Source organism: Antechinus flavipes, chromosome 1 (assembly GCF_016432865.1).
Source record: "Antechinus flavipes isolate AdamAnt ecotype Samford, QLD, Australia chromosome 1, AdamAnt_v2, whole genome shotgun sequence".
In the NCBI taxonomy this organism is placed as follows: Eukaryota; Metazoa; Chordata; class Mammalia; order Dasyuromorphia; family Dasyuridae; genus Antechinus; species Antechinus flavipes.
The window spans coordinates 110,085,930-110,111,898 of NC_067398.1; the positions used below are offsets into that span (position 1 = coordinate 110,085,930).

At 33.5% G+C, this 25,969-nt stretch overlaps 1 protein-coding gene across 2 annotated transcripts in view; it reads right to left on the minus strand.

The window, feature by feature from the left end:
- Nucleotides 1–400: 400 nt before the first annotated feature.
- JAK2 (Janus kinase 2) overlaps nucleotides 401–25,969 on the minus strand; it is a 158,454-nt gene continuing 132,885 nt past the window's right edge. Inside the window, exons 17-25 of one of the 2 annotated variants that reach the window (XM_051987735.1) lie at nucleotides 24,312–24,463; nucleotides 24,035–24,185; nucleotides 22,907–23,043; nucleotides 13,320–13,509; nucleotides 11,177–11,301; nucleotides 9,171–9,343; nucleotides 7,542–7,659; nucleotides 6,859–6,972; nucleotides 401–6,586 (exon numbers count right to left, since the gene is read on the minus strand). In XM_051987735.1, the coding sequence (XP_051843695.1) occupies nucleotides 6,479–6,586; nucleotides 6,859–6,972; nucleotides 7,542–7,659; nucleotides 9,171–9,343; nucleotides 11,177–11,301; nucleotides 13,320–13,509; nucleotides 22,907–23,043; nucleotides 24,035–24,185; nucleotides 24,312–24,463 (1,268 nt within the window). In that variant the 3' untranslated portion in view covers nucleotides 401–6,478. The remainder of the gene's footprint in view (nucleotides 6,587–6,858; nucleotides 6,973–7,541; nucleotides 7,660–9,170; nucleotides 9,344–11,176; nucleotides 11,302–13,319; nucleotides 13,510–22,906; nucleotides 23,044–24,034; nucleotides 24,186–24,311; nucleotides 24,464–25,969) is intronic. The other variant, XM_051987742.1, reaches the window with a different exon arrangement.

Below are 25,969 nucleotides of genomic sequence, written 5' to 3' on the forward strand. Positions count from 1 at the left end.
TATTGCTATAGCTAGCATTTCTAATACAATATTAAATAATAGTATTAATAATGGGCATTCTTGCTTCACTTATTGGGAAGGCTTCAAGTTTATCCCCATTACAAATAATGCATGTACTTAGATTGTGATGGGATAGAATAGACTGTGATGGAATAGAAAGATTGTGCTGTAAGAAATATTAATGCAGAAGGTTTCAGAAAAAGCTGGGAAATTTATATGAACTGATGCAAAGGAAAGTGAGCAGAACATTGTATATAGTAATAGCAATATTGTAAGGATGACCAACTATGAAAGATCTAGTTACTCTCACCAATACAATGATCTAAGACAATTCCAAAGGACTCAGATGAAACATGCTATATATCTCCAGAGAAAGAACTAAAGATGTACAAATGCAGAATGAAGCATACTTTTGTCTTTATTTTTGTTTTGAGTTTTCTTTTGCAACATGGCTAATGTGGAACTATTTGAATAATTTCACATGTAAAAGTGAATTGCATGGTATCTCGGAAAGGGTAGGGGGGTGAGAGAACTTGGAACTAAAAAATTTCTAACATGTTCGTTAAAATGATTTTTACACATAATCAGGGAATTTCTATAGAAATAAAAAATGATTTAAAAAAAGAAAAAGTAACAGAGGTTAGAAGATACATGTATAAATCAGGGTAAATAAGATCAATACAGAACAAAGCAACATTGCACAAAGTCAACAGCCTTACTCTCTCTTCCAGAGTCATCTAAGTCCAATGGCAAGACAAAAGTCAGAATGCCTGGTGGCTCAGGATGCAATGGATGACCTTGGAATCTTCAAACGTCTGACACTTCGGCCACCTTCATGAAGATCGAAACAAATTATTCTCATTCTCCCATCTGGCTGGAGGAAGTCTTTACATGTTTGGAGTAAATATCCCATTCACCCAAGCTATCCCAATTCACCAAAAGGTTTGTGACCTGTTGCTTACCCTCAACCTGGTTTAGCCCATCAGTTGAGATAGTTTAGTGGAGTGTGGCTTCTGCCTAAACTATGATTTCTTGGAGCCATGGCTGAGAGCTGGGTGACTTGGACACCAAAGGTAAGATGAGCATCCCCGAAAAAAGGTTTGGGCAAACACTCACATCAGAGGTACTAGTCTTCCCTTAACATACCACATATCACTCATTTGGGGGGGGGGGGAGGTTGTTTTAGTTTTTTTTTTTTTCAAGGCATTTAGGGTTAAGTGACTTGCCCAGGGCCACACAGTTATAAAGTGTTCAAGTGTCTAAGGCCAGATTTGGACTCAGGTTCTCTTGACTTCAGGGCTGGTGCTCAATTATTCATCGTGCCATCTAGCTGCCCCTATACCCACGCCTAAAATTAGAAGTCTTTAAAGGAAATACACACTTATTTATGCATACATACATACATACATATTTGGAGTTATCTAGAGAACTTTGGTTTGAATCTTGGTTCTGCCTCTTACATGTACGTACACACACCCACATCACTGGAAAATACTTTATCTTCACCATTTCTCCATTTTAGTAACAGAAAACACTGAACCCTGAAACTTTAAGACTGATGAAGCTAACTCAGATCTATAGGTCACTCATTGGTTTCTTGTCCCATTACTCTCTTTCTTTTAATCCTAGAGTAGCCTCTTAATCAGTTGCACAGCTTGGAAGTCCTACTGTTCCATGGAATCCACCCTGCCTCAATACTGAGCTGACTTTTGTTTTCTGTCACATTGAACTTTATGAAGCTATATGTGGGGATCTATATAAAAAGGGAAAGGGAGAAACAAAGTGCCACCAGCATTGTGGTAAAGAAAGAACTCATCAGAATAACTTTTTTTTTTTTTTTTTTTTTTTTTTTTTAACACTCATTCCAACAATTCCCTTCAGGAATGAGGGTGGAAGGGACACAGGGAGACTTAATTGGCTTTGCAGTAAAGAGGAGTTGATTAACAGAGTTCTAGAGAGTACTAGCTATGTGGCTCTGGGCAAACATGCCCTAGTTTCCTCATCTGTAAAATGGAGTTAATGACAGCACCTCCCAAAGATATTATAACTTTCAGATGAGATTTATTTGTAAAGCATATAGTATTATTATGACTTTCAGATGAGATTTATTTGTAAAGCATATAGTACAGTGACTAGCACATAGTGCTACATAAACTTCAGCTGCTATAATAACTATTATTACTATAGAAGTTATGGTCCATTGACAACAGGGACTAAAGTAAGGAATGAATTCCAAAGAGATGAGAGTATATAAAGTGGAAAGGAGGCTTGAGAATCCAAAGACAATAATTGGTCATTTTAGCTAGCCAATACTATGGGTGTCCTGTTATCTTTTACACATGCTAATACAAAGCAATGTTTACAGGATCATGGAATTTTAGAATTTGAAAAGGAGAACAGAGCAGAAATTCTTCACCTTTTTTGGTAGCATGGATCCCTTCAGCAATCTAAAGTCAGAATATATATATATATATATATATTAAATAATAATTGAAAGCAATGCCAAATGTCAGTTAGAAGTAAATGAAAATATTCAATTTTTTTCCCATTCAAATTATGGGTTATCTGAAATCTACTTGTATAATCTGTGAACCTTCAGTCAAGCCTCTTAATTCATGGCTCTCACTTTTAAAAAATAGATTTGTTGCAATAATGCTCAAAATGAATTTTCTAGCACTTTAATAGGCCTTTTAACATAATATACTATTTGTTAACATCCTTACAATTTTAGCAGAAGCCCTTTGATGCTGCTAAAGGAAACCTTGATTTGGAGTCTTCTAGAGTATTCTGATTTGAATCTCAGCTCTACTACTTTCTACCTGTGTGACATCTGATGAGACATTTAACCTCTCTAGCCCTGACTTTCCTCATTTGTAAAATGGGAGTGTTAGATGAGGTGATCTTTAAGATCCCTTTGAGCTCTAAACTTGTTATCCTAATCAAGGCTATTCAATGACTTAAAAAAAAAAAAAAAAAAAGAAACCATAGTTTAAAAGTTATCCCCAGACACAGACTAGAGTAAACTCAATAACTAATGAGCTCAATTACTCTATAAAGGATACAGATGAATATGGATCAGGAGACCACAGATTTAGAGCTGAAAAAGACTTTAAAGATTTTGTAAATGTGAAAAATAAGGCCTAGAGAGGTCAAAACGAATTGCTGAAAGTGACCCAGGTCCTAAGTGATAGAGTTCATATTTGACTGCAGTTTTTGGACACCAGATCCAGCGTTCTTTGTAAAATCAAAAACATGGATGTAAATGATGTAAAATGTCTGTATTTTGAAATTTAACACCTGAATTTTCATATTTATCATACATAAACATATTTATTTGGCAAAGGATATTCCAACACAATGAATTAAGGGTAATATGAGAATTTTAGAAACCTACTCTGAAAAACTAGAGGAAATCTTCATTTTAAAAAATCATTTTAATAATTTGGACTAGGTTGGGTACAACAATACTCAGGAGGATAGTACAGTGATTGACATTAGAGAGCTATGGAAGCATTTAATAGATATTGTGAACTATTTATACCTAAACCGGCAGATGAGTTTTCCTTATTAATGACTGTGATTTGCCAACACCTAAATTAATGAGTGAATTTCCCCACTTCTATATATTGGAATCTTACAATCTATATCACTTAACTGCATGAATGATGGTTACAACTTTGGGAATGTGTGGAATATAAATTTTTGAGAAAACAAATTGCACCAATTAATAAATAAGACCTAAAGGTAGTATTTTATGGGGAGAGGAAAAACACAAATGTGCAATGATAGGGTTTTATTATGAAAATGACTGTTTAAATTATTTTGGCGCATTAGACAATCTGTAGTTGTGATAAAAATTTCATATAACTTTATAGCAGCTTTATGGATATGAAGGGAAAGCATACTACAGTAAATTTACTACAATAAATCATTGCACTTTTGGTAGCAAATACAATAACATCAAAAAGAGGCTTTCCCAAAGTAAATGGCAACCAAGGAAAGAAATTTGTTTCTCCATTAATACAAAGACTGTGAAAAGTAAAGAAATTGCTGAAAATCTTAACATCTAATTTTGCTTCTCAAGAGCTTTCATTTGAAAGAATTATGTCTGGCATGAACTAAAGCAGCAGTACTTACCTGTTACCTGTGTACAACCACTGAACAATTATGATGATTTGGAAAGCTACAATTTTTAGGCATGTTTAGAATTTTTAAAAATCACAATACAAATCCTCAAAAAAAAATCTGGAGTTTTTTAGTAGGTTGGTTAATTATGTCTCTAATACTTCGATGAAGTATGTTAGCTTGCATTGCAATTCCTTTATCTAATACTCAAAATCTAAGCATTATAAAAGTTTTAAAAAATCTAGCTAATAACATTTAAAAAAAAAAAAAAGCAAAAAACAAAATGTTATAGCACTCCAAGAATCATCATCTCCTTTGGTACTTGAGTTTTAGTACCAAGTACAAAAACAAGCATACTGTATTAAGGGCTTACCTTTCACTTGAAAACTAGCAGCATGGAAGATCTCATAATTGCATTATGATACAGACATCCCTGAGTTGTTTTTTTTTTAAATAAACAGAAATTATATTTGGCTTTCTCTAAAATATACATTATCAATCTTATTACAAATGTAATATTCTGTCCCTTTATATTACTTCTGCATTCAATAGTATAGCTAAAACAGTTTTTGAAGCTATGATGGTATTGGACAAGTAAAAAAATAAAACAAATAGAACAAAAATTATATAGATTAATTCCTCTATAAATGAAGTTTTTTTTTTAAACATCATTTAAGATTCTGATTTAAGTCAGCTCCAAAGCAGTATTGAGAAAATGAAAGTGGGACTTGGTTTGAAGAAAGACGTGTAATTAAAAAAAAAAAAGAAGACGACTTGTTTCTACTTAAGAATGTGCTATTATTTTGAGGCAAGATACGTGCTTAAAACTTTGTGCAAATAAGCCTAAAATATTTTTAAAATTCAATATCTAGAATGCAGTAACACTAAAAATTTTATCTAACTCAAAACCCTTTAAGTAGAGCAAGATATAAGAACTGTATTTTAAGATTCTTACATTTAATGTATCACAATGAAAATATATATATATTCCTATTGTTCCTTGAATTCTGTATTGTTACTTTAAAAATCAGAAATTGAAATTGCCCTGCTTTTGCTACTTTCAATTTGCTCTTAAATTGTATAAGAAAATCTCTGACAGATAAGAAATCATCTTGGATTCTGGAAAAAGAATCTTAAATATATTCTTCAAGAAATATAAATATATTTAGGAAATAAAAGATTGACCAAAAACTGAACATTTCTCAGTTATTTTCCTAATCCATCCCACAATCTAAAAGCAGGTTTATACAATTTCAGTTTAGAAAGCTCTTTATGTCTTTGTTTCCTTCATTCATTCAATTTAAGCATGTCATGATTCCAAGGAGTGAGAGAACATATTGAACTGAAGGAACACAGTAATTCAGGGGATGAAAATATTGTTAATATTCTTATTTTAAAAAAAAGTCTTAAAATAAGACTACTAATTCAGTGTGAAAAAGCTTCAAGTACACCTTATTTGTTCATATCTTACCAAAAAAACACATATAGAAGGAATTCTACTTAATAAATGCCACTACTACAACTACTACAAGAAAACCAAGTAGGAAAATATATTGTGCTATATCTCTGTATGCTTGTTCCATTTCAAAATGTATTCTTAAGGGAGTGGGATGGGACTGAGGGGTTATCCTGTACAAGTAAAACTATATGCTTGTTCCCTTTGTCTTGAAAAATATTTACAATACACAAAACATGCTAAAAGTGCATACCTGTTTATAATGCTGACTGAATAACAGAGCTGAACAGGCATATAGAAAGGTTGCTTATTAAGAAGTCTAAACATCTTATCTTGGTTCTAAATGTTCATGAAGCTAAAATGTGTGGATCAACACTGTAAAAATTAGAAAACAATACCAATGACTGTAAACCTTTGTGCAAAACACTACACAAGAGGCCAAGTTCTTTATACATTCACTGAGGAAAAGACTGTACAAATATATTCTCTGAATCTTTAACTTTGCCAAAAAAAAAAAAAAAAAAAAGCATTAAATGTTTTCAATTCTCAAAAATTTAACTGTGTCAAAAAAGAAGTCTTTTTCTTTTCTTTCTTTCTTTCTTTTCTCTTTTGCTTTGCCAAGTAAGGCAAACAATGGTGATACTGACTGACCACATACAGGAATACCAAAAAAAGTCTCTTATCAATTGGTTTCATTAACATGTTCTCATGGGAACAAATACATCCTCGTGAAGAAAACAAATATTTGATGGAATCTGCAAATTTTGATGAGAGATTTGCATCTGCAAGTTCTGAAGAGATATTTGCATTTCTGATCTATTCACACCATGACCTGTGTGAGAATAGTCCTGAAGGGCAAAATTTAATTCTGTAGCATTAAAATGAAGTTCCATTCTTTCATCCACCCATGTCATCTCTTATTTGATCCACTCGAAGAGCAAGATCCCTGAAGGCAGGGCGTAAGCTTACATTATTGTTCCAACACTCAGTCATGATAGAATAAATCTGGAAAAGAGAGAAGAAATTAGAGATACACATATTCAGAGAAAAATGACATGATTTAACTTAAACGGAAACTTAAGGAATTGAAGATAAGCATTATTTATTGTTATTTTGTCTTGGCTCCATGGTCATATAAATAATCATGCCAACTTTTGTCTAAAAGTTCAACTAACTAAATTTTATAGACTTGAAATTCTTGGGTAAAAGGAAATATGGAAATATATATTTTTATTACAAATTAATGATAATGGATAAAATACTGATAATTTTATTACCTCATCAGGACATCCATCTGGTCTTGGCAACCTTCCATTATTCTTTAAAAGTTCTATTAGATGGAATACAATCATCTGCCCTTGTTTGTCATTACCAATCATACGCATAAATTCCTGAAATTAAATACCAATTTCAATTATACAATATTGCTTTCCAGAGATAATTTTATGCAAAATTGCTAGTTAATTTTATGTATGATTCCTTGGTACCATGATGTATTAGGACAAGTAACAAATAAGTAGTATCTTAAATACCTGGCTGCCATGAGTATCCCATAGTACATTTTATAAAGGATTAAAATTATATATTGGAAAAAAATGTTCTAGATAGAACTGCCAAGTCTCTATTGCACCATTTCCAACAACTACAATCCATGCAAAGTGCCTGAAACAATAACAAAATAACTTCCCAATTACTTAATATCAAAAAGTTTTGCTTATGCAACATTCCTTACTAAATGAGCTTTCCAAATATGATACTCATAAAGAATAAAACCAATGCTGTATTTGCTAGTTTTATTGCTACTTTTAAAAAATAGATACAATGTGACCAAAGAGTTTAGAGCCATTTTGAGGATTCTCCAAAGGGATTCATAATATATTAAATCACCTAATTATTTTCATTCTAATTTTTTGGTTAGCTCTATAGACAAAAAAATTGGTAAAATGAATATCATACTAACCGCTGGTGGGCTTTTGCTTTTCTCAATATATGTGAAAAGTTCATACAGAACCACTCCAAAACTCCACACATCTGAGGCTACAGAAAACTTGCTTTCTGTGAGTGATTCTGGAGCATACCTAGATCACACAAAAAAGTAGTTAAGATCAGAGATGAAGTGAGTTTTTAGATTATCTCTTGATTATCCATTCTAGTAACAAACCAAAGACAGCATAAAATAATTTCAATTTATATATAATTCAATGAAAATCGATGTTAGTTTGTTGCTCTAATTTCCTTCCTCACATGCTATTACCACATGTAAAACTGGCTAGCATAATCATATTCTTAAAATTCTGGTCCTCTTCTCCCCCCTCCCCTGCTTCCCACCATGTGCAATAATCTGTTTATAAGATAGGGTTACTGTCTAGTGTATAAAACATGCACACACATACACACACACATACAAACACATACACACACACCCATCAAAAATCCAATAGCATTAATGGCATCCATACTCACTTTAACCAAGCTAAGGACAGGGACATGATGGAAGCTTCTGGCTCCTCTCATGTCTTTCCAGAGTCTTTTCCTCTTAGTAACCTCAAGTGGGTTTGGCTTCTTTTATCTTCTCCAAGGAAACAAGAAGTACCCAAAATCCTAAGGGACTCAGCAACTTCAAAACAACGGGACGAAGACTCAAGAGATCTCTCTCTCTCTGTCTCTGGCCTTTGCTTTTGTATATGTATTCTCAGAGCTTACTTAGCACAGTAATTGCCACACAGAGTAAGAGCTTAATAAATGTTTTTTTCTTTGCATTTTATTCAATCATTTATATCCTTTGACTTCAAAAATCATCAAAAATCACTTTGGTTTTACTAATGGAAATAACATTAAAGAAGATATATTACCTGGTCTTGCCAACGAACCCTAAAAAAAAAAACTAGCCAAGTTTTTTCTGTCTAACTTGAAGTTAAAACTTCCTGTATATGTTGTCTCCTCCATGAAAATGTGAGCATTTTAAGAAAAAGGTTTAGCTGTTTTTTTTCTTTATTTTTTGATTAGGCAATTGGGGCGAAGTGACTATATTACACAGCTAGTAAGTGTTAAAATGTCTGTGGCCAGATTTGAACTCGGGTCTTCCTGACTCCAAGGTTGATGCACTATCTATGGCCCCATCTAACTGCCCCCAGTCTATTATTCTATTTGCATACTCAATGCTGAACATAGTCCTCTAACTATAATAAGCACTCAACAAATGCTTTTCCATTTATTCATACACTCACATTATTATTTTATATTTAAAAGTTTTATTGTGCCCTTTGGTTTTTTAATACCAGTGATTTTCCCCAAAATCTTTCCTCTTTGCTCTCTCATCCAACTACTAAACCTTTGTAAAAAAAAAAGAAAAATATTAAAGCAAAACCAACTAAAACAACAGTTCTATCAGACAGCACAATCCCTTAACCCCTGTTCCTGGTTCTCTATAGAAAGGAGAGAACTCACATAATAATTTTTTTAAGGGAAAAATATTTTTGCTTCAGAATGTGATGAAATATAAAATGTTTTACAAATAAATGAAATGAAATTCTCAGAAGATGGAAATTTATCCTTTCAAACATTAACTGTTTTGAAAAATATAACTTACCAGAATATGGGACTTTCACCAGGTTCTTTCACTTTGTAGTATTCTTTGTCTTGTGGCAGGACTTTTGTTAATCCAAAATCTCCAATTTTAACTCTATTCTCATTTTCCACTAAAATATTTCTTGTGGCCAGATCCCTATGGATATATCTTTTTGTACCAAGATACTCCATTCCCTTTAGATAAAGAACATAAGGTTCATTTAGCTAATTTAATGAAATGTAACCAAAATCCCTACTAATGATTTTGCTCCCTAAATCTTCCATGTCTCAGATTTCAAGAGTACTTAGGAAGTAATACATATAAGGTATTGCAGTTAAAACATAAAGCACTAGATGGCGCAGTAGACAGGATGCTGGGTATGGAATAAGGAAGACCTGACTTCAAATGTAGCCTCAGACACTACCTGTGTGATGCTGGGCGAGTCATTTAACCCGGTTTGCCTCAGTTTCCTTTTCTATAAAATGAGCTAGAGAAGGAAATAGTCAATCACTCTAGTATTTTTGCCCCCCAAAACACAACTGAAAAGACTGAATGACAAGTTAATATATGATTATTTCCACGCTAACTCCACTATAGAATTAGAGGCACACGTAGCATCATACATAACAGCAGATAATACATGTGGCATAATACAGTGACAGGCTTGGAAAACGGCAAATGGGATTTAAATCATTGTTTTGCTGCCTCTACACTTATTACTTTATCTAAAATGGAGATGAGATTTATACTAATGCACTTGTAAGGAAAGTACATTGTAAATCTTTAAAATACTACTATGAGTAATTATTATTTTGTACGAGGGCAATGGGGGCCTGGGACAAGCACAAAGTTCCTGGTATTATGCATCCTCTTGAAGGAAGATTATTTCTAGGAGAATCATGATGACTTGGAAGCAAAATATACTGGAGAAACTGTGAAGCACATGCAGATGTTCTATCACTTGTTCTGGTGAGTTATGGTGAATAGAAAACTCTTTGGTTGAGAAGGCATTCAGAAGGCCTTAGCTACTACCATTTCTATTCTCAATCCTTTTCACTATTGTTTTCTCTCATGGTACTGAGTAAGACAAAACACTGTTAGGGGAGAGGCCTTGGGCTTTTCCCCATCAAGTCCATGTGGCCCCAAGAAATAGGTCATTGGTCCCTGGACTCTGTGCTTGTTTTGCAGCCAGGGAAGTACTGGTGCCCTGTGGAGCAGGAAGACTTTTTAAAGTCTCAGGACAGCAAAATATAAGAGGACTCATGCAGACATGAAACAGATGGATATGAATTTGGTGAAACCAATGTGAGAAAGGAAGGGAATAAACTGACTATCTTCAAGATTTTGCAGGAAATTATGTAATTTTTTCTTGTTAAATTTTCTAAATAAATATCCCTTTATAAAATTGATGTTAAATGGTTAAAAGGAGCTGAGGTACTACTCACTACTACTCACCTCAGGCACCTACTAGTGATAGGAACACAGCTCAAAATGATACCAGTAGAGAAAGACTCCCAAACCCATCAGAGTACACTAGTATAATTACTATTTTAGCACTTTAGCTATGCTATGTAGAAGTAAATTTCAAGTTTTTTATTCCTACCAAAAAATACTATAAGGGATCATTTATAGTTATTTACATAATTCTTTTCACATTTAAAAATCATTTTATATAAATTATTTAATTGGATCCTCACAAGAACCCTAAAAGGTAGGTACTATTATTATCTACGTATTACAGATGAGGAAATTGATGCTGCAAGAGATCACATTATTTGCCCCAGACTAAGTTAAGAAAACTATTAGGGGTCTGATTTGAATTTAATTTTTCTTAACTCAAGACTCAACCCAGTATCCACTACCGGGTCACTATGACACTTAGTTATCACACTTTGAGAAACAGTCTGAAAAAGGTATAGGCTTTTTTGGACATGGACATTCACATTAATAGATCAGCATTTGAAAAAAAATGAATAATGTTACATTCAGATATGGTAAATGTATTAAAATGATGATCAGGATGTTACCTTGCAGATTTGAGATGTGTACTGTAAAAGTTTCTTATGATCCAGTCTTTCCTTATGTTTCTGGAGATAATCACGTAAACTTCCATAAGGTAAATATTCCATAATTAACCTCAAGTTACGACGGCCTTGTAATTTACAAAGGAAAAATTAAGGTTTTCATTTTATTAAGTTTTTATGGAAGGAAACTCTCAACAACTTTTCCCCACTCAATTAGGGTCAAACACATACTCTGAGACAAATCATAAAATTATAAATGAATTTGCTATTGAGGATCTTCTATCCACTTGAGAGAATTTCAAGTCACAACTTTATTTATTGGCTCCAATTTCTATACCATAAACATCCTAAACCACACATCCCAGCAGCAGGAGTAACTGCTGTAAGTTCTAAGCAGACATACCATCTATTTATCCAATTATTCATCCATCCATCCACCCATCCATCCATCCATCCATCTATCTTCAGTTATAATCTAAAAAACTTTAATTAATGCAAGGGATTCCTATTGTGAAAACTCTCTAGCAATATAAAGTAGCACTTTCTTTGTAATTCATAGTCTCCGAGTACTGAAAGGTTAAATAACCCATGCATGGACATATAGCCCATATGTATTAGAAGAAGCCTCATTGCAGGCTGTCTTTCCATTTTTATTCTCTACATCAAGCTTCTTTTCTATGAGTTTATCTCCTTTTTAATGTGTTCTATTAAAAAGAGGAAGAATACTTGGCCAACATAAAAATCATTTCTGTGACTGAATGTACAAAAGACCAAGTTCAGATTCTCCACAGGTGCCTAAAAGAGAGAGGGAAAGGGAGATATTGTGAAGAACCAATTATGTTAGAGAAGCAAGGTGACCAGTGCTAGCTTATGGAAGTTTTCAATCACCATAGCTAATCTAGACTAGGTATTGAACACATAAAAACAACAAACAGTCCTGGAAAGCTTAACCCTTTCAGAAAGATATGAGCTTTCCCAATTTATCAACTCACAAAATATTGGTAGAATAAATACTGAAGAAATGTTTGAACTTTCCAATGTTTTTCATCTACTCCAGATGGCTCTCCCCTCTTACATCAAAAATAGTTGTACTTGTGGAGCATTTATTAAACACTTATTATATCCTATGCAATATGATAGGTATTTGATATTCAAAAATAAATGGAAGTAGTTCCTATCCGCAAGGACTTTATATTTTCTTAGGAAGATACATGCATGTAACTAAGTCTAAGTAGTCTGCCAGAAAGAAATTATACAGAATCAGAAGTGTTCAATAATATGTAGCTTTACAACATCCAATAGCCCTATTTCACCTTTATCAATTTATCTGGCTGAGTCAAAATAAAAAATTATCACTAGCACAAAGATTGGTTTGGTACAAAGAATGTTTCAAACTTCAATGTAGAAGCTTTAAATGCTGAAAGCCCCCCTCCTCTCCCTAATACTGTATTCATCTTTATTTAGTCTTTTGTTTAAAAAACAAACACCAAAACATTATTTTTGTTCTGAATTTAACCAACACCAAAAAATAAAAACAAAAATAAACAAACAAAAAAGAAGTAGAAATACAGAGCAGAAGAGAAAGGTCTCTTGCTTTCCTATTCTTTAAACCATCTTTGGTGCTTACCCACAAACTTATACAGTGATATCTTTCACTGACAATGAGTATTCAAGGTCAGAGCAAAACCAGCTGATTATAAATGCATACCGATAATTCCTACTTCTTGGGAGGCAGAGATTACCTGAGCTTGGGAGTTCAAAGCAACAGCAGGACTAACGCTGATCAAATATCTGCACTATCTGGTACCATTGTAGAAACCCTCCTGGAAGTGAATGGTCTACCAGGCTCAAGAAGGAGCCGGAACTAATTCAAGTTAGAAAGAGGACAGGTCAAAACTACTCCTATAATCAGAGGAGATTATGTTTATTAGTGATCACTGAACTCCTAGACTGAATGGGATAGGGAATCTCAGGGGAAAAAAACAAAGAAATGGGCAAAGACTTTCTACAGCTACCATATACTTTCTTCCACATAATGCCTGCAGTTAATTGAGATCTGGTATATGTTTACTAAAGACATTAAGCTATTCTTGGAGATACTGAAGATATACTTGAATTAAAAAATAGGTTTCCACATGCCCCATACCAGCACTGTAGCACACTCCCTTGTATTTGACAATGTTGTCATGTTGTAAAGACTTAAGAATTTCAATTTCTCTTTCAAAGTCTCTCAGGTGCTCCTCAGTACTGTGCTGTAACTTTTTCACAGCCACCACTTCACCAGTGTTGTCTTGTAGAGGGTCATATCGGCACATCTCCACACTCCCAAAATTACCCTAAACAATACATAATGTTTTCATTAATATTAGACTTTTTTAGGTTCCTTCATGTCATTATAACTTAAATAATACTTGGCTATAACTCTTAATTGTGTAAGATCTCTGATGAGATCTCAATCTTAAATTAGTTTTTAATTATATAGAGAATCTTGGGGTTTAAAAATGAGAACTTTAGATCAGTTTTTAAAAAGCACTACACATCACTTTAAAATGAGAATTAATTTATGGGTATTACTCCAAACGTATTATGGCTGAAATTTTATCAAAAATTGTTTTTTACATTTTATATTTTTAAAAATTTTGAGACGAGAAAAGATTTGGGATGGCAAAACCACTTAGACTAGTGAAAATAAAGGAAAGCCCCCAAAAATAAATTACTGAACTTTTGAAACTGGCTTCAAAGACAATCAAGCATTTCTACAACAAGTTCCTAAGAGAGAAATTTGGGCCAGATCATAAGTCTGATCTAATAAATTTATACTTAAGTGGGAAAACAAAATTTTTTAAGTGGTGAAAATTTTTTTTCTTTTTCTTTCCCTAAGCCAGGACAACTTCACAGAAAAGTTTCCTCTTTTTAAATCAAGAATTCCCAAACCTATAACATTAGTAAGCTGGTATTACATTTTCAACAACAATTTTACATTTTATTCATCATCACTTTTATTGCACTTTTAAAGATAAGCACAGCACTTAAGCTACACAAATTTTTTTTAATTTTTATTTAATAATTACTTTATATTGACAGAATCCATGCCAGAGTAATTTTTTTTACAACATTATCCCTTGTACTCGTTTCTGTTCCGATTTTTTTCCCCTCCCTCCCTCCCCTAGATGGCAAGCAGTCCTTTATATGTTGGATATGTTGCAGTATATCCTAGATACAATATATGTTTGCAGAACCGAACAGTTCTCTTGTTGCATAGGGAGAATTGGATTCAGAAGGTATAAATAACCCGGGAAGAAAAACAAAAATGCAGATAGTTCACATTCGTTTCCCATAAGCTACACAAATTTAAACACCTATATTTTTTATTGTAAAACAAGTTTTAAGAAGATCCTTTATATGAAGATAGCTTAAAAAATTATTAGTTGACTTCTTTCATGTCTTCTTCTACCGTCATTATTTTTCCATTCTTTCATTCATCTGACAAACATTTAAGTACCTATTATATGTAGGCACTATGGTAGTTGGTACAGATTCAGAGACAAAATATAAATAAAATATAAACTGAGTTTAAATTATATGGAGAAGAATAAACTATGAATACATATAAATATGAAAGACATACCAACTTAATACATAATAAAGTACCAGGAACTTACTTGAGTTAGGATTTGAAGTTAGGGAATTTAAGAGGTAGAGGCACGAAAGGAGTACATTACAGGAACCCAAGACAGCATAATAATAATAATAACAACAGTGCTTACTACATGCCAGGCACTGTGCTAAGTACTTTACAATTATTATTTCACCAAATCTTTAGGCCTATACAAATACATGAAGAAAACAGAAAGATGGGAAATAATAGTAGGCTAGTTTGGCATGTGAACTATGTGAAGGGGAATAATATGTAATAATTTTTGGCATGATAGACATCAGAATAAGGATTTAAGGGAAGAACTGTTGTTATAAATTGCATCATAACATATAATTATGTGTATGAAGTGAATTTTGGAAAATTTTAAGTGTGGAGAGTCCTCTACTGGGTATCAACTCTTCTAAATGATATCTTTTAAAAGAATCAGATAACATAGGAGTGATTTGGTGCTTTCAATGTGATTTTGCCCAAAGCCATGCAATTTCTTGCTTTTCATTTTTATTTCACTGCTTCTTGAGGGCAGGGACTGCCTAATTTTTTAATTTATTTCCAGTGGATCTAGCACAGTGCTTAGCACATAGTTGTATCTTAATAAATGCTTTTTTAATCATTCATATATCCTCAGATATGAAGATAGGGCAGCATGATATAGCGAAAAAATACATTGACCTACAAGCTGGAATTACAGTTAGGGTTATGTGTTACCTTGGTAAAATCATTTAACTTCTTTTCTAAAATGAGGAAACTGGATTGGTTATTTCTTCTTATTTGACAGATAAAGAGAAACTGAGGCACAATCTTGATCAATTCAGAAAGTCAAGGCATAACTTAGATTATAATTCAAGAAAAATACTTTTCCTATTAAATATATTATCTTACTTTTAATATTAATTGTGTGGGAAGCCAAGGCACTCATTATAGTGAAGCAGGACAATGTTGTGCAAAGAGTACTGAATTTAGAGTTAGTAGTCCTAGGTTCAAATTGTGGTACTAATACCTATTGGCTATGAAACCACTTAATCTCTCTGAAAATCATTTCCCCTAATTTGTAAAATTGATAAAAAAAAATGTTTAACTACAGAGAAACAGTGGAACAGTAGAATGGCATTGAATTTAGAGTCAGAAATCAAAGGATAAATCTTTAGTTATACGACCATGGGTGTCACTTCATCTCTCTAGATCTCAATTTCTTCATCTGTATGACCTATGGCAACTCACAGCTCTAAATCCTAAAATTCTGACATTACCCCTTTTTGTTCTAGAGAATATTCTTTGTTGACTTATGATCATATTATAAATCTAAACATTTTTTAGAACTATTGGCTTCTTTTAGATCTTTTTAAAAATTCAAGCAAATCATGAAGATTATCCCCAATAATATGAAAATAAAATATTACGTTTTGTTGAGTAAATAAGTGAAAAAAGATTTTATATGTTCTCTAAACTATTTTCACTATGAGCTAACTGAAAGGAGTAACAATAAGTCAGTCAACAGACATTTATTATCTACTACCTATTGAAGCGGGTTGTAGTCCCTTTAAGAAATTATATTTCCTATTGATCTGTGATTCCTTTCAGATTCTCAGCCCCTCCTGGCTGAGGCATATCCTCTCCAGAAAAAAGGTTGTCTTTCTTAGATCCCAGGGCCTTTGATTCACAAATCCTGGTCAAAAGCATTCCTTTGAATTCCAATAGGAGATCTAGGCTTGTCCTAGCCCCCACTGGATCTGAGCCAACTTGGGCTCTCCCAGCCTCCCCCAACTGGTTCTGATCTGCTGGGGTTTCCCAAGACAACCAATATAATGAGCTTCCATCAACTAAGGTCTTTGCAGATGGACCTTGGCAGCTCCCTTTTCTGCCAGGACCTTCTGTCCACTGAGAATTGCATTCTCAGTGCAAAACTCCATTTTCCATAGATCTGCCTGCTGGAATAATATTCTTTTCCAGTGTTATCCTCGCCTTATCCTCACCTATTTACCTAACCACACTTTATGCCTCTCTGTCAGGATTTCTAACCTTACTTTCAATTCCTATAATAAACCTCTTTTATCAATCTAAGTTTTTGGGTCTGTAAATTCCTTTACAGAGATTATCTGTGCTGCCAGAAGGGAGTTCCCCTAAACTCCTTAATCTTGCGCCGAATCCCAAGGGGGTGCAGGGAAGCCAAACCTTTCCATTTGGTTCCCTGAACCCCAAACCTGCCATTAGACCGTTATCGTTTAACTCTCTGACCACCAGAAACCCTAATTTCATTATGGTTTCCTAAATCTGTAGAGGACTGAAACTATGGAATCAATGCAGAGGTCAGGACTACTGAGCACTTAAGGCTAACTTCTGATTGGACAATACTGTATGGGCATATGCTTGGAAAACGGTTTTTTCCACTTTCCGTACTGGCTTAATGATTGGTGTATACCGGATTGTAGGAGGGACTAGGGGGTGGAGAAAAGCTAGCCAGAGACACTCTCCATGGGAGATGAGGGAGAAGGTGCTTGCAGAGATTCTCTTCCATCCCCTTCACTTCTACCCCTAAAGATCAAGAATAACGAAGGACTTTTGCTTATCCTGACTCCGGCTGATTCTGGGGTGTCCTGGGTGCGAGCATGGTCGTTACATAAATCTAAACCTCATCACTATGAACCCATCATTGGGGATAGAAAGAAAACAAAAAACTCTGCTATCAAGGAGCTGTCATTTTAATGGGGAGTAATAAAATATAAATAACCACATATACATAAGATACAGAGTCAGAACAGAAAGGAGGTAATATCAAAGACTGGACATTAGCAAGCCTCCTGAGAAAGTGGGAAATTGACCTGAGTCTTGAAGGAGGCCAGGAAAATTCAGAAGTAGATATGCTGATTGAGAGCAAACCAGACATGGGAGGGAGTTAATACAAAGGCAAAGAAACAAGAAACAGGAAAAGCAGGCCAGTAAAGCTGGACTATAGAATTTAGAAGTCTACAGTATAAGGGCAAATCCACTGTTTTTGTCCCCCCTCCCCCTCTCCCCCTTTATTTCAGTCCCTCTTTAAAAAATTTTTTAAACTAACATGCAAAATATGAAAAAAAAACCCAACCATTGCCATTGCACAGCAGAACATAATAAGGATTCAAAATATAAAACAATACATTTCCATTTCAAGAAAGTATAAAAAAATTACACATATTCAGAGCAGTCTATCTTTTCTTTGCTTCCTTGAAAATTTTCTTGTTTTCTGGTGTGCATTTTTTACTTTATTCTTTTTCCCCTTTCTCCTTTATCCATTACTCCAAAAGGCTACAATAAGTGTGGATATATTTATATAACACACACACACATGCACACATATATCTATAATATTACACATGTGCACACATTCACATCCATCTATATAAGACTATGCTTATTTGTCCTCTGCTTCTCTGAACATGTATATCTTCCTTCATAATAAGTCCAAGTCTTTTTATATTTTTCTAACTCCATCAATTCATCATTTTCTTATATCACATCAACATTCCAACCTCATACTGTCTAGTTATTTTAAAAAGTGATTAATATGGCTGACACATGTAGTTTCCCTCTTTTTCTTTTTTAATTAAATCTATCTTAGTTTTAACTTTGTCTGAGATCATGATTACTACCCCTGCTTTTTTACATAATAAATCACTGGTTCTTTTGTGAAATGCAATGAAGAAGCAAGATGATGGAGATGTGTATTTAATTACAAATGCAATTACATTTTCCAAGGGTAACAATTGAAATACCCCAACAAAGCAACAAAAATAAGCAGTCTAAACAAAGAGTACAGCCTTTGCCTTCAAGCAAGAAGAAAGATAATTCAACTGGGCATTTCCACATTTAAGGACGTCTAATTGCTATTTAAAAAAAAAAAACACACTCCACTTGTAATGCTTTGTTTTGTTTCTTCTATAAACCAAATTACTAAAACTGTTTAATTGTAAACATATTTAGAAAATACTGTCCTAGTAGTCTTCCTAATTTCTTTGAATTTATGTTTTACATTCGCTGATCAATCAAATGTGAAAATAAGACCTTCCCTACCCCACTCCAAAGGAGAATTAATGAATTAAAAAGTAAAGAAAATGAAACAATGTGAATGACATGATAAAGGAATCTTCTTGAATTAAATACAGAGGATGATTTTAGCTCAAAGTAACAACTGGGGATCTCTTATAATATGTAGTGATGTCTTAAGAAAATTTGGACTTTTAATCGGAACAGAAGTGAGTGCAAGGGATAATGTAAAAAAAATTACCCTGGCATGGATTCTGTCAATATAAAGTTATTATAAAATAAAATAAAATATATATATTAAAAAAAAAAAAGAAAATTCCAAGGTAAATAAACCCCTTCTCTCAATGCAAAAAAAAAAAAAAAAAAAGAAAGAAAGAAAAAAGAAAAAAAAGAAATTTGGACTTTTAATTCCCTGATTCTGATAGGAGAGCTTCTCAACATGGCCCATATGTTTCAACCACTGTCACTCTACTGGAACCCTAGACTTTACCCTTGAATCCCTTTGGTTCTGATAGGAGACAAAGACCCAATACCACCACGTTTTGGTTTTCTTCTCCATGCTTCCCTGTGGGTACTCTTCCCAGACCTCTTCCACATCCCTTTTATGTGGTGTTTTCCTTCATTCAACTGTAAGCTGGCTGAGAACAGGAATTATCTTGTTTGCTTTTATCTGTAATCCCAGTGTTTAGAACATAGTACTTAATCAATTTTTTCTTTTTACCTTTCTCCTTTTCATTTTCCCCTCTAATCATCCTTCCTTTTCCCCTTTGCCCTTTCTGGGAATCCCATCGCAGCAGTGTAAAGGAAGCTACAAGTGGAAATAATAGAAATAATTTCCTTTTACTAAAGTTCCCTAGTATATTATTCTTGCTTTGACAGAGCTCCATTATTTTAGAAAGCAGTGGAATATTTTATTGATATTTGGGGAAAGTAGCTTCATTTTTGTGAAGAGTTTTGAGCTCATGATAGAACAACAATATTTGAGGTTCAATTTTATCTGTACCAAAACCTGCCCATGTAAGAATCATGCAATAGTTTCCTATCACGGAAATTTGTCACAATCACTAGACTGGACCAGTCTAAACTTGCCTACTAAAGTATAAGAGCAAACAAAAAAAAATCAGATTATATGGGTTTAAATCCCAAATCCATTTTAGTTTTTTAAAATACTGGCTAAGTTTCCAAATCTTTCTAAAGTCTTTTCTCTTGGAATGTAAATGGTTTTTTTTTTTTTTTTACTTTTTTTTTTTTTACTTACATTACACTATCCATAAAAATCAATATATGTGTCAAAGTAAACTAAGCAGTAAGATTTAAAAGCAGCAGAGACTTTCAATAAAGCATTTGTTGAGCACTTAGTTACCCTGTGGTATATTTAATAAGAGAGATAAAAAATTAAATTAAGGACATAGTCTGTCAGCCTTCAAGATGTACATGAATTGAAGATAAAGCTTAATACACATGAAACAACCAGTAAGCAATACAAGTGTATGTAATTAAGGGCTATAATATATAGCACTTCTATTATACTGGAAAACCCATTTATACTGGATGCCACTTCCCCTCTTTTTTCTAAACCCTTTGCAATCTGACTTCCTGCAGGACTAATTAAAACTACTTTCTTCAAAATCACCAATGATCTCTTCTTCTCTCCTGCCCAACATTATTACCACTGATCTCTTAATCATCAAATTTAATAACCTCTTTTTGATCTTCCTTCTTGATAAGTTTTGAACATCTGACATTGTGGATCAATCTCTTGGATATTCTCTCCTCACTGCTCTATTCTGCTTTTCCTCCTGCCTATTTTACCTTTTCTTCTTAAGCCTCCCTTGCTTATTTTGCATTTACAATACAATTGATAACTCCCAGGGCCCACTACCACTGAGTGACCTTACCAGCTCCTATGGGCTTGGCTATAACCTCAATGTAGATGTTTCCCAGCTATAAATTCAGCCCTAGTCTTTCTTCTGAGTTTTGGTCATGCATCAACAATTATCTATTATACATTTTTACTGTATGTCCATGGGCAGCTCAAACTGCATAAGTCAGAAAGAGAAATAATTATCTTTTCTCCTAAATCCTCTCCTTTTTCAAACTTCCCTGCCACTTGCATCCTTCCTCACTCAAATTCATCATCTCAGGCACCTCCACCTCCTTCATCCTATCTAAACAATGTTTCCATATGGTGACATTTCTACATCTCTTTTCTTCTCTCACATTGCCAGCACCCTAGTTCAAGTTCTTTATTTGAATAAATGCAAGTTTCCTAATTGTATTCTCTTCCTCAATTCTTTCCCCTTTCCAATACATTCTCCACTGGAGCTGCCAAAGTGGTTTTCTTAAAGTGTAAGTTTAATACCTACATTCATACCTCTCTTCAATATAGTCTAGTGATTCCCTATTATTATTATTATTCAAATGTAAAGTCTTTTATTTGTTCCTATTTTTCCTAGTCTTTTTGTACTTTGCCCTCCCTCCATGAACTCTTTGCTCCACTTATACTGACCTACTTCCTGTACTTACACAAAGCACTCAGTCTCCTCCCTCCCTCTTTTAAATGGCTGTCTCCTTTGTTTGAATGTTCTCTTTCCTCAGTCTTCACTTTTTGGAATGTTTAGTTTGCTCTAAGATCTGATGCCACCTTCTTCAGCAGGCTCTTCCTGATTTCCTTTCCTCTCTAAGGGCATTTTCATAGATTCTGTATCTATTTTGTATATACTGATTCATCTATATGTGGTCTCCTCCATTGGAATGTAAGGCTGGGATTATTTTTTCCCTTTCTTTTCATTCTTAGTGCACAGCACTAAGCCTGGCTCAAAGAAAGCACTCCATTATATAGCTACTGAATAACTAGTTGTGGTACAGAAAACAAGAACTTTAGATAATTTTTTTAAAAAGGGAATCAGATTAGAAGCTGGAAAATGAATGGATGCTCTCAATTGGAGAATGGTTGAGTAAATTGTGGTATATGAATGTTATGGAATATTATTGTTCTGTAAGAAATGACCAGCAGGATGAATACAGAGAGGCTTGGAGAGACTTACATGAACTGATGCTAAGTGAAATGAGCAGAACCAGGATGTTGTATGAGGATGTAGTCTAATGGAAGTGGATTTCTTCAACAAAGAGATCTAACTCAGTTTCAATTGATCCAAGGATGGACAGAAGCAGCTACACCCAAAGAAAGAACACTGGGGAATGAATGTAAACTGCTTGCATTTTTATTTTTCTTCCTGGGTTATTTATACCTTCTGAATCCAATTCTCCCTGTGCAACAAGAGAACTGTTCGATTTTGCACACATATATTGTATCTAGGATATACTATAACCTATTTAACATATATTATAACCGCCTGCCATCTGGGTGAGGGAGGGGAAAAATCGGAACAGAAGTGGGTGCAAGAGATAATGTTGTAAAAAATTACTCTGGCATGGGTTCTGTCAATAAAAAGTTATTAAAAAGAAAAGAAAAGAAAAGAAAAGAACCACAAATAGGGACCCCAAAAAAAAAAAAAAAAAAGGAATCAGAGAGGGCTAAAATAATGAAACAAGTCTATGTTTTGAGGGTAGTCTGGACCTTTAAGGATAAATATGATTTAGATAACTAGAGAAGTAGGAGAGCTTCCAGAAATGAGTAAAAACCTAGGAACAGGTACTGGATTGAAACATGACAGAAGCTATGAGGAGACTACACTGGTCAGAGCAGAACATGCATGTTGGGGGATAGAAGAAAATAGAGAAGCATCAGTAAAAATAAAGATGTCAGCATTGTGTTTTGTGGGAACAATTCACCCAGAAAACAAAGCAACAAAAGGTTACAAATGCAACAATGATAGCATCTAGAATATTAAAAAAAGCACAGTGTGACAAATGTAATTAAGGATCAGAAGAATCCTGGGCCTGTTACTACACAGATGTCTAATGTGAGCTAAGTTACTTAATTTGGGGGATCTTCATCTGCAAAAATAATGATGAGTGTGTTGGTCTGGATAAATACTAATATCTCTTTTTAGTTCTAAAATTTTATGACTCTACGAAAAAATTTCTCAACTTACCTTGCCAAGTTGCTGTAGGAATTTAAGATGTCTTTCTTCAAACTGTGTGGGATCTCTGTCTTCAAAAGCACCAGAAAATCCTAGGGCACCAAATCTCACATTTGGCAACATGTCATTTTCTGTTAGTAGTTCATAGTCTGAGAAAATAAAGAATTAGGTAGAATGTTTAACATATATTGGACTACTTGCCATCTAGAAGAGGGCGTAGAGGAAGGGAGAGAAAATTGGAACACAAAGTTTTGCAAGGGCTTATGTTGAAGAATTGTCCATGCATAAGTTTTGAAAAATAAAAAGCTTTAATACAAAAATTTAAAAAAATTTTTAAAGAATTAAATAAAATTTCACCACTATAACTGCTGGCATTTTCCCAATTAACAAATAATAGAACTATATTCATGATTCAGAAGATAAGATTAAGTAGGAAATAATAAATAAAATTGTGTAAACTGCAGAAGTTTAAGAAAAATGGGTATTCTCAATTTTCCATACAAAGAATGGTAAAATCTCTCAAACAAATTCTAGAAGTAACAAATGCTTTTCTGGCATTGGGCAGTTTGACACTCTTTAAGAAAGGTTTTACATTAAATTTGGTCTTGAGCAGTGAGCACAAACTAGTACAGAAAATATCTGTAGGTAAAATTCTATGTAAGTGATCTGAGCACTTTGGCATTGTGTTGATCAAAGAGTAAAAACTTAACAAATTTATTTTCATTCACTTATTTATTGATCACATTACAATTTAGTACAGCATTCTAAAGGGGAAAAGAAAAACAAAATTACTGAATAAAGACTACAACAACAAAACGTAGTCATTGTTTAGAAAAGAATGGAAATACATGATATATGTGTACCACAGATCAAAAAGATCAGAAACCTTCAAAACCTTTTGTATGACTACTTAGAAAAGAAACTAATGTAGCAAAAACTTTTTTTTTTTAAACTTTTTAAGAGAAGACTACTTAATCTAGATGATTATGGAAGCACACAAAAACTAGGCTGGCCAAAAAGAAATAAAAACTCCTTTTTTTAGAGACCTCAAAGTCAAGAATTTCATTAAAATATCAATTTTAATAATAATAATCTAGCAATAATCTAGAGAAATAATGAGATCACTTGGCATTAACATACCTGGAGTGAATAAGCTGTTAAGGTCTCGTATGATGGCCCGGAAAGAAGGTCTGAAGTCTGGCTCATAGTCCATACAATTATTTATAAGATTTGCTAATTCTGTCCACTTTGGTGCAGGGAGCTGGTGTCTATCTTCATAGAACTGAAGTTTCTGTAATTAATGAACCAAACACTAAAGATGAATGATTGTGTGATGCAATTAAAACTCAAAACAAAATGAAATGCTGTTTAAAATTAAGTTAATAAATATTTTAAAATTATGCTTAGATAAACTTACTCTTTGAGAATCTAATGCACTCAGAGGTTTGTCTCCTCCACTGCAGATTTCCCACAAAGTGGTACCAAAACTCCACTTATCTGCTGCCAAACTTAGATTCTTAGGATTGTCAATACATTCAGGTGGGACCCATGGTATCCTCTCTTGAAGAACTGTTAAATCATATAACAAAATATGGTGATAAGGTTAAATGACCTTTCTTTTAAAATTTGTTCTGATATGCAAATTTATTTTAAAAATAGTTGGAATCACTGAATTTTTTAGAGCAAGAAAGAACTAGAATTCAGTATATCATGTTATCTCCATTATATTTACTAGAACTAGAGGAAGAGGGAATGGAAAAGAATAAGCATTTCTTTAAAGGCTCCTATGTGCCAGGCAAATATCCCATTTGACTCTCACAAGCACTTTTTTAAGGTAAATGCTATTATTATCCCCATTTTAGAGTTGAGAAAATTGAGGCAACATAGGTTAAGTGATTTGTTCAGGTTAAACAGCTAGTAAATGTCTGAGGCTGGATTTGAACTTAGATATTCCTGATTTTAGGTACAGTATTCTATCCACTGCATCACCTAGTTTTCTCTAACCTATCTCCTACATTAAAAATACCAAAGCAAAAAAATAAAAACATTTCCTAAGAAAATTAGATTCAAATATTTTTATAAATGTCTGCTTTTGCCACATTATCTGTTAATTGAGTCATAGCTGTTTCAATGGTTTAACATTGGTCTCAATTCTGACTTTTTAAAAGCTTATCAGTACATATATTAAAGAGACAAGCTACATATATAAGATAAGGTTAGCCTTGGAACCTCTGAAGTGTTCCTAATAGAATTTGTTTTCTCCAAGACACTTTCTAGGCCAAGGTCCTAGGGACTATTGCTCTAACAGAATAGAATTGTACCATAGTAAGAAGGATACATAGGATTATGTATTCTCCCACATATACCTTGGTGGGATAATAAACTCTATGAGAACAAGGAATGTTTCATTTAGTATAGTGTTTGGAACATAGTAGATGCTTAAAAATATTTGTTGAACACAATGGAATTTGGTGACTTCTGGTTAGAACATTCAAAATTCTTAAATAAAGGAATAATAGTTATTTTATATATCCTGAAGAAAAAAACTTTTAATAAAATCCATAAGATTTTATCTCAGCTTTTGGCTAAAATATAAAGTAGTCTCTTTCAGGCTTATAGAAATGGCTTAAAGTAAGAATAAAGTAGTTCCTCTACTATAGCCCAGATAATTACACATCTCAGCTTTTTCTTCTCATCTTCAAGGGTGAAGTCTTAAGAAGCATTTCCTGTCCAATTCTCTTGCCCAATTTAAGTACTACTCATACTCAAAAAACCATCTACTTAAAAAACCTAGGAGTTTTATTTACAAAAGTTCTAAAATGGTTATTAATTTAGTTAATACAAACATTCAATTAAAAGTTAAAAACAACATCAAAAATGTTTAGGGGAACTATTTGGATCAGGTAGGTAAAAATAATATTTGATTGAAATTTTTATTTTTCAATTAGTTGTCATATAGAAATAGCTTATTCTTTCAGTAGGCAAAAAAAATGAAAAAGTGAGGGAAAAACTCTAGAATGACACAAAAAAACAGCTGAATACTGGCCAAGACCTCAGATGAGTTAATATCCTGCA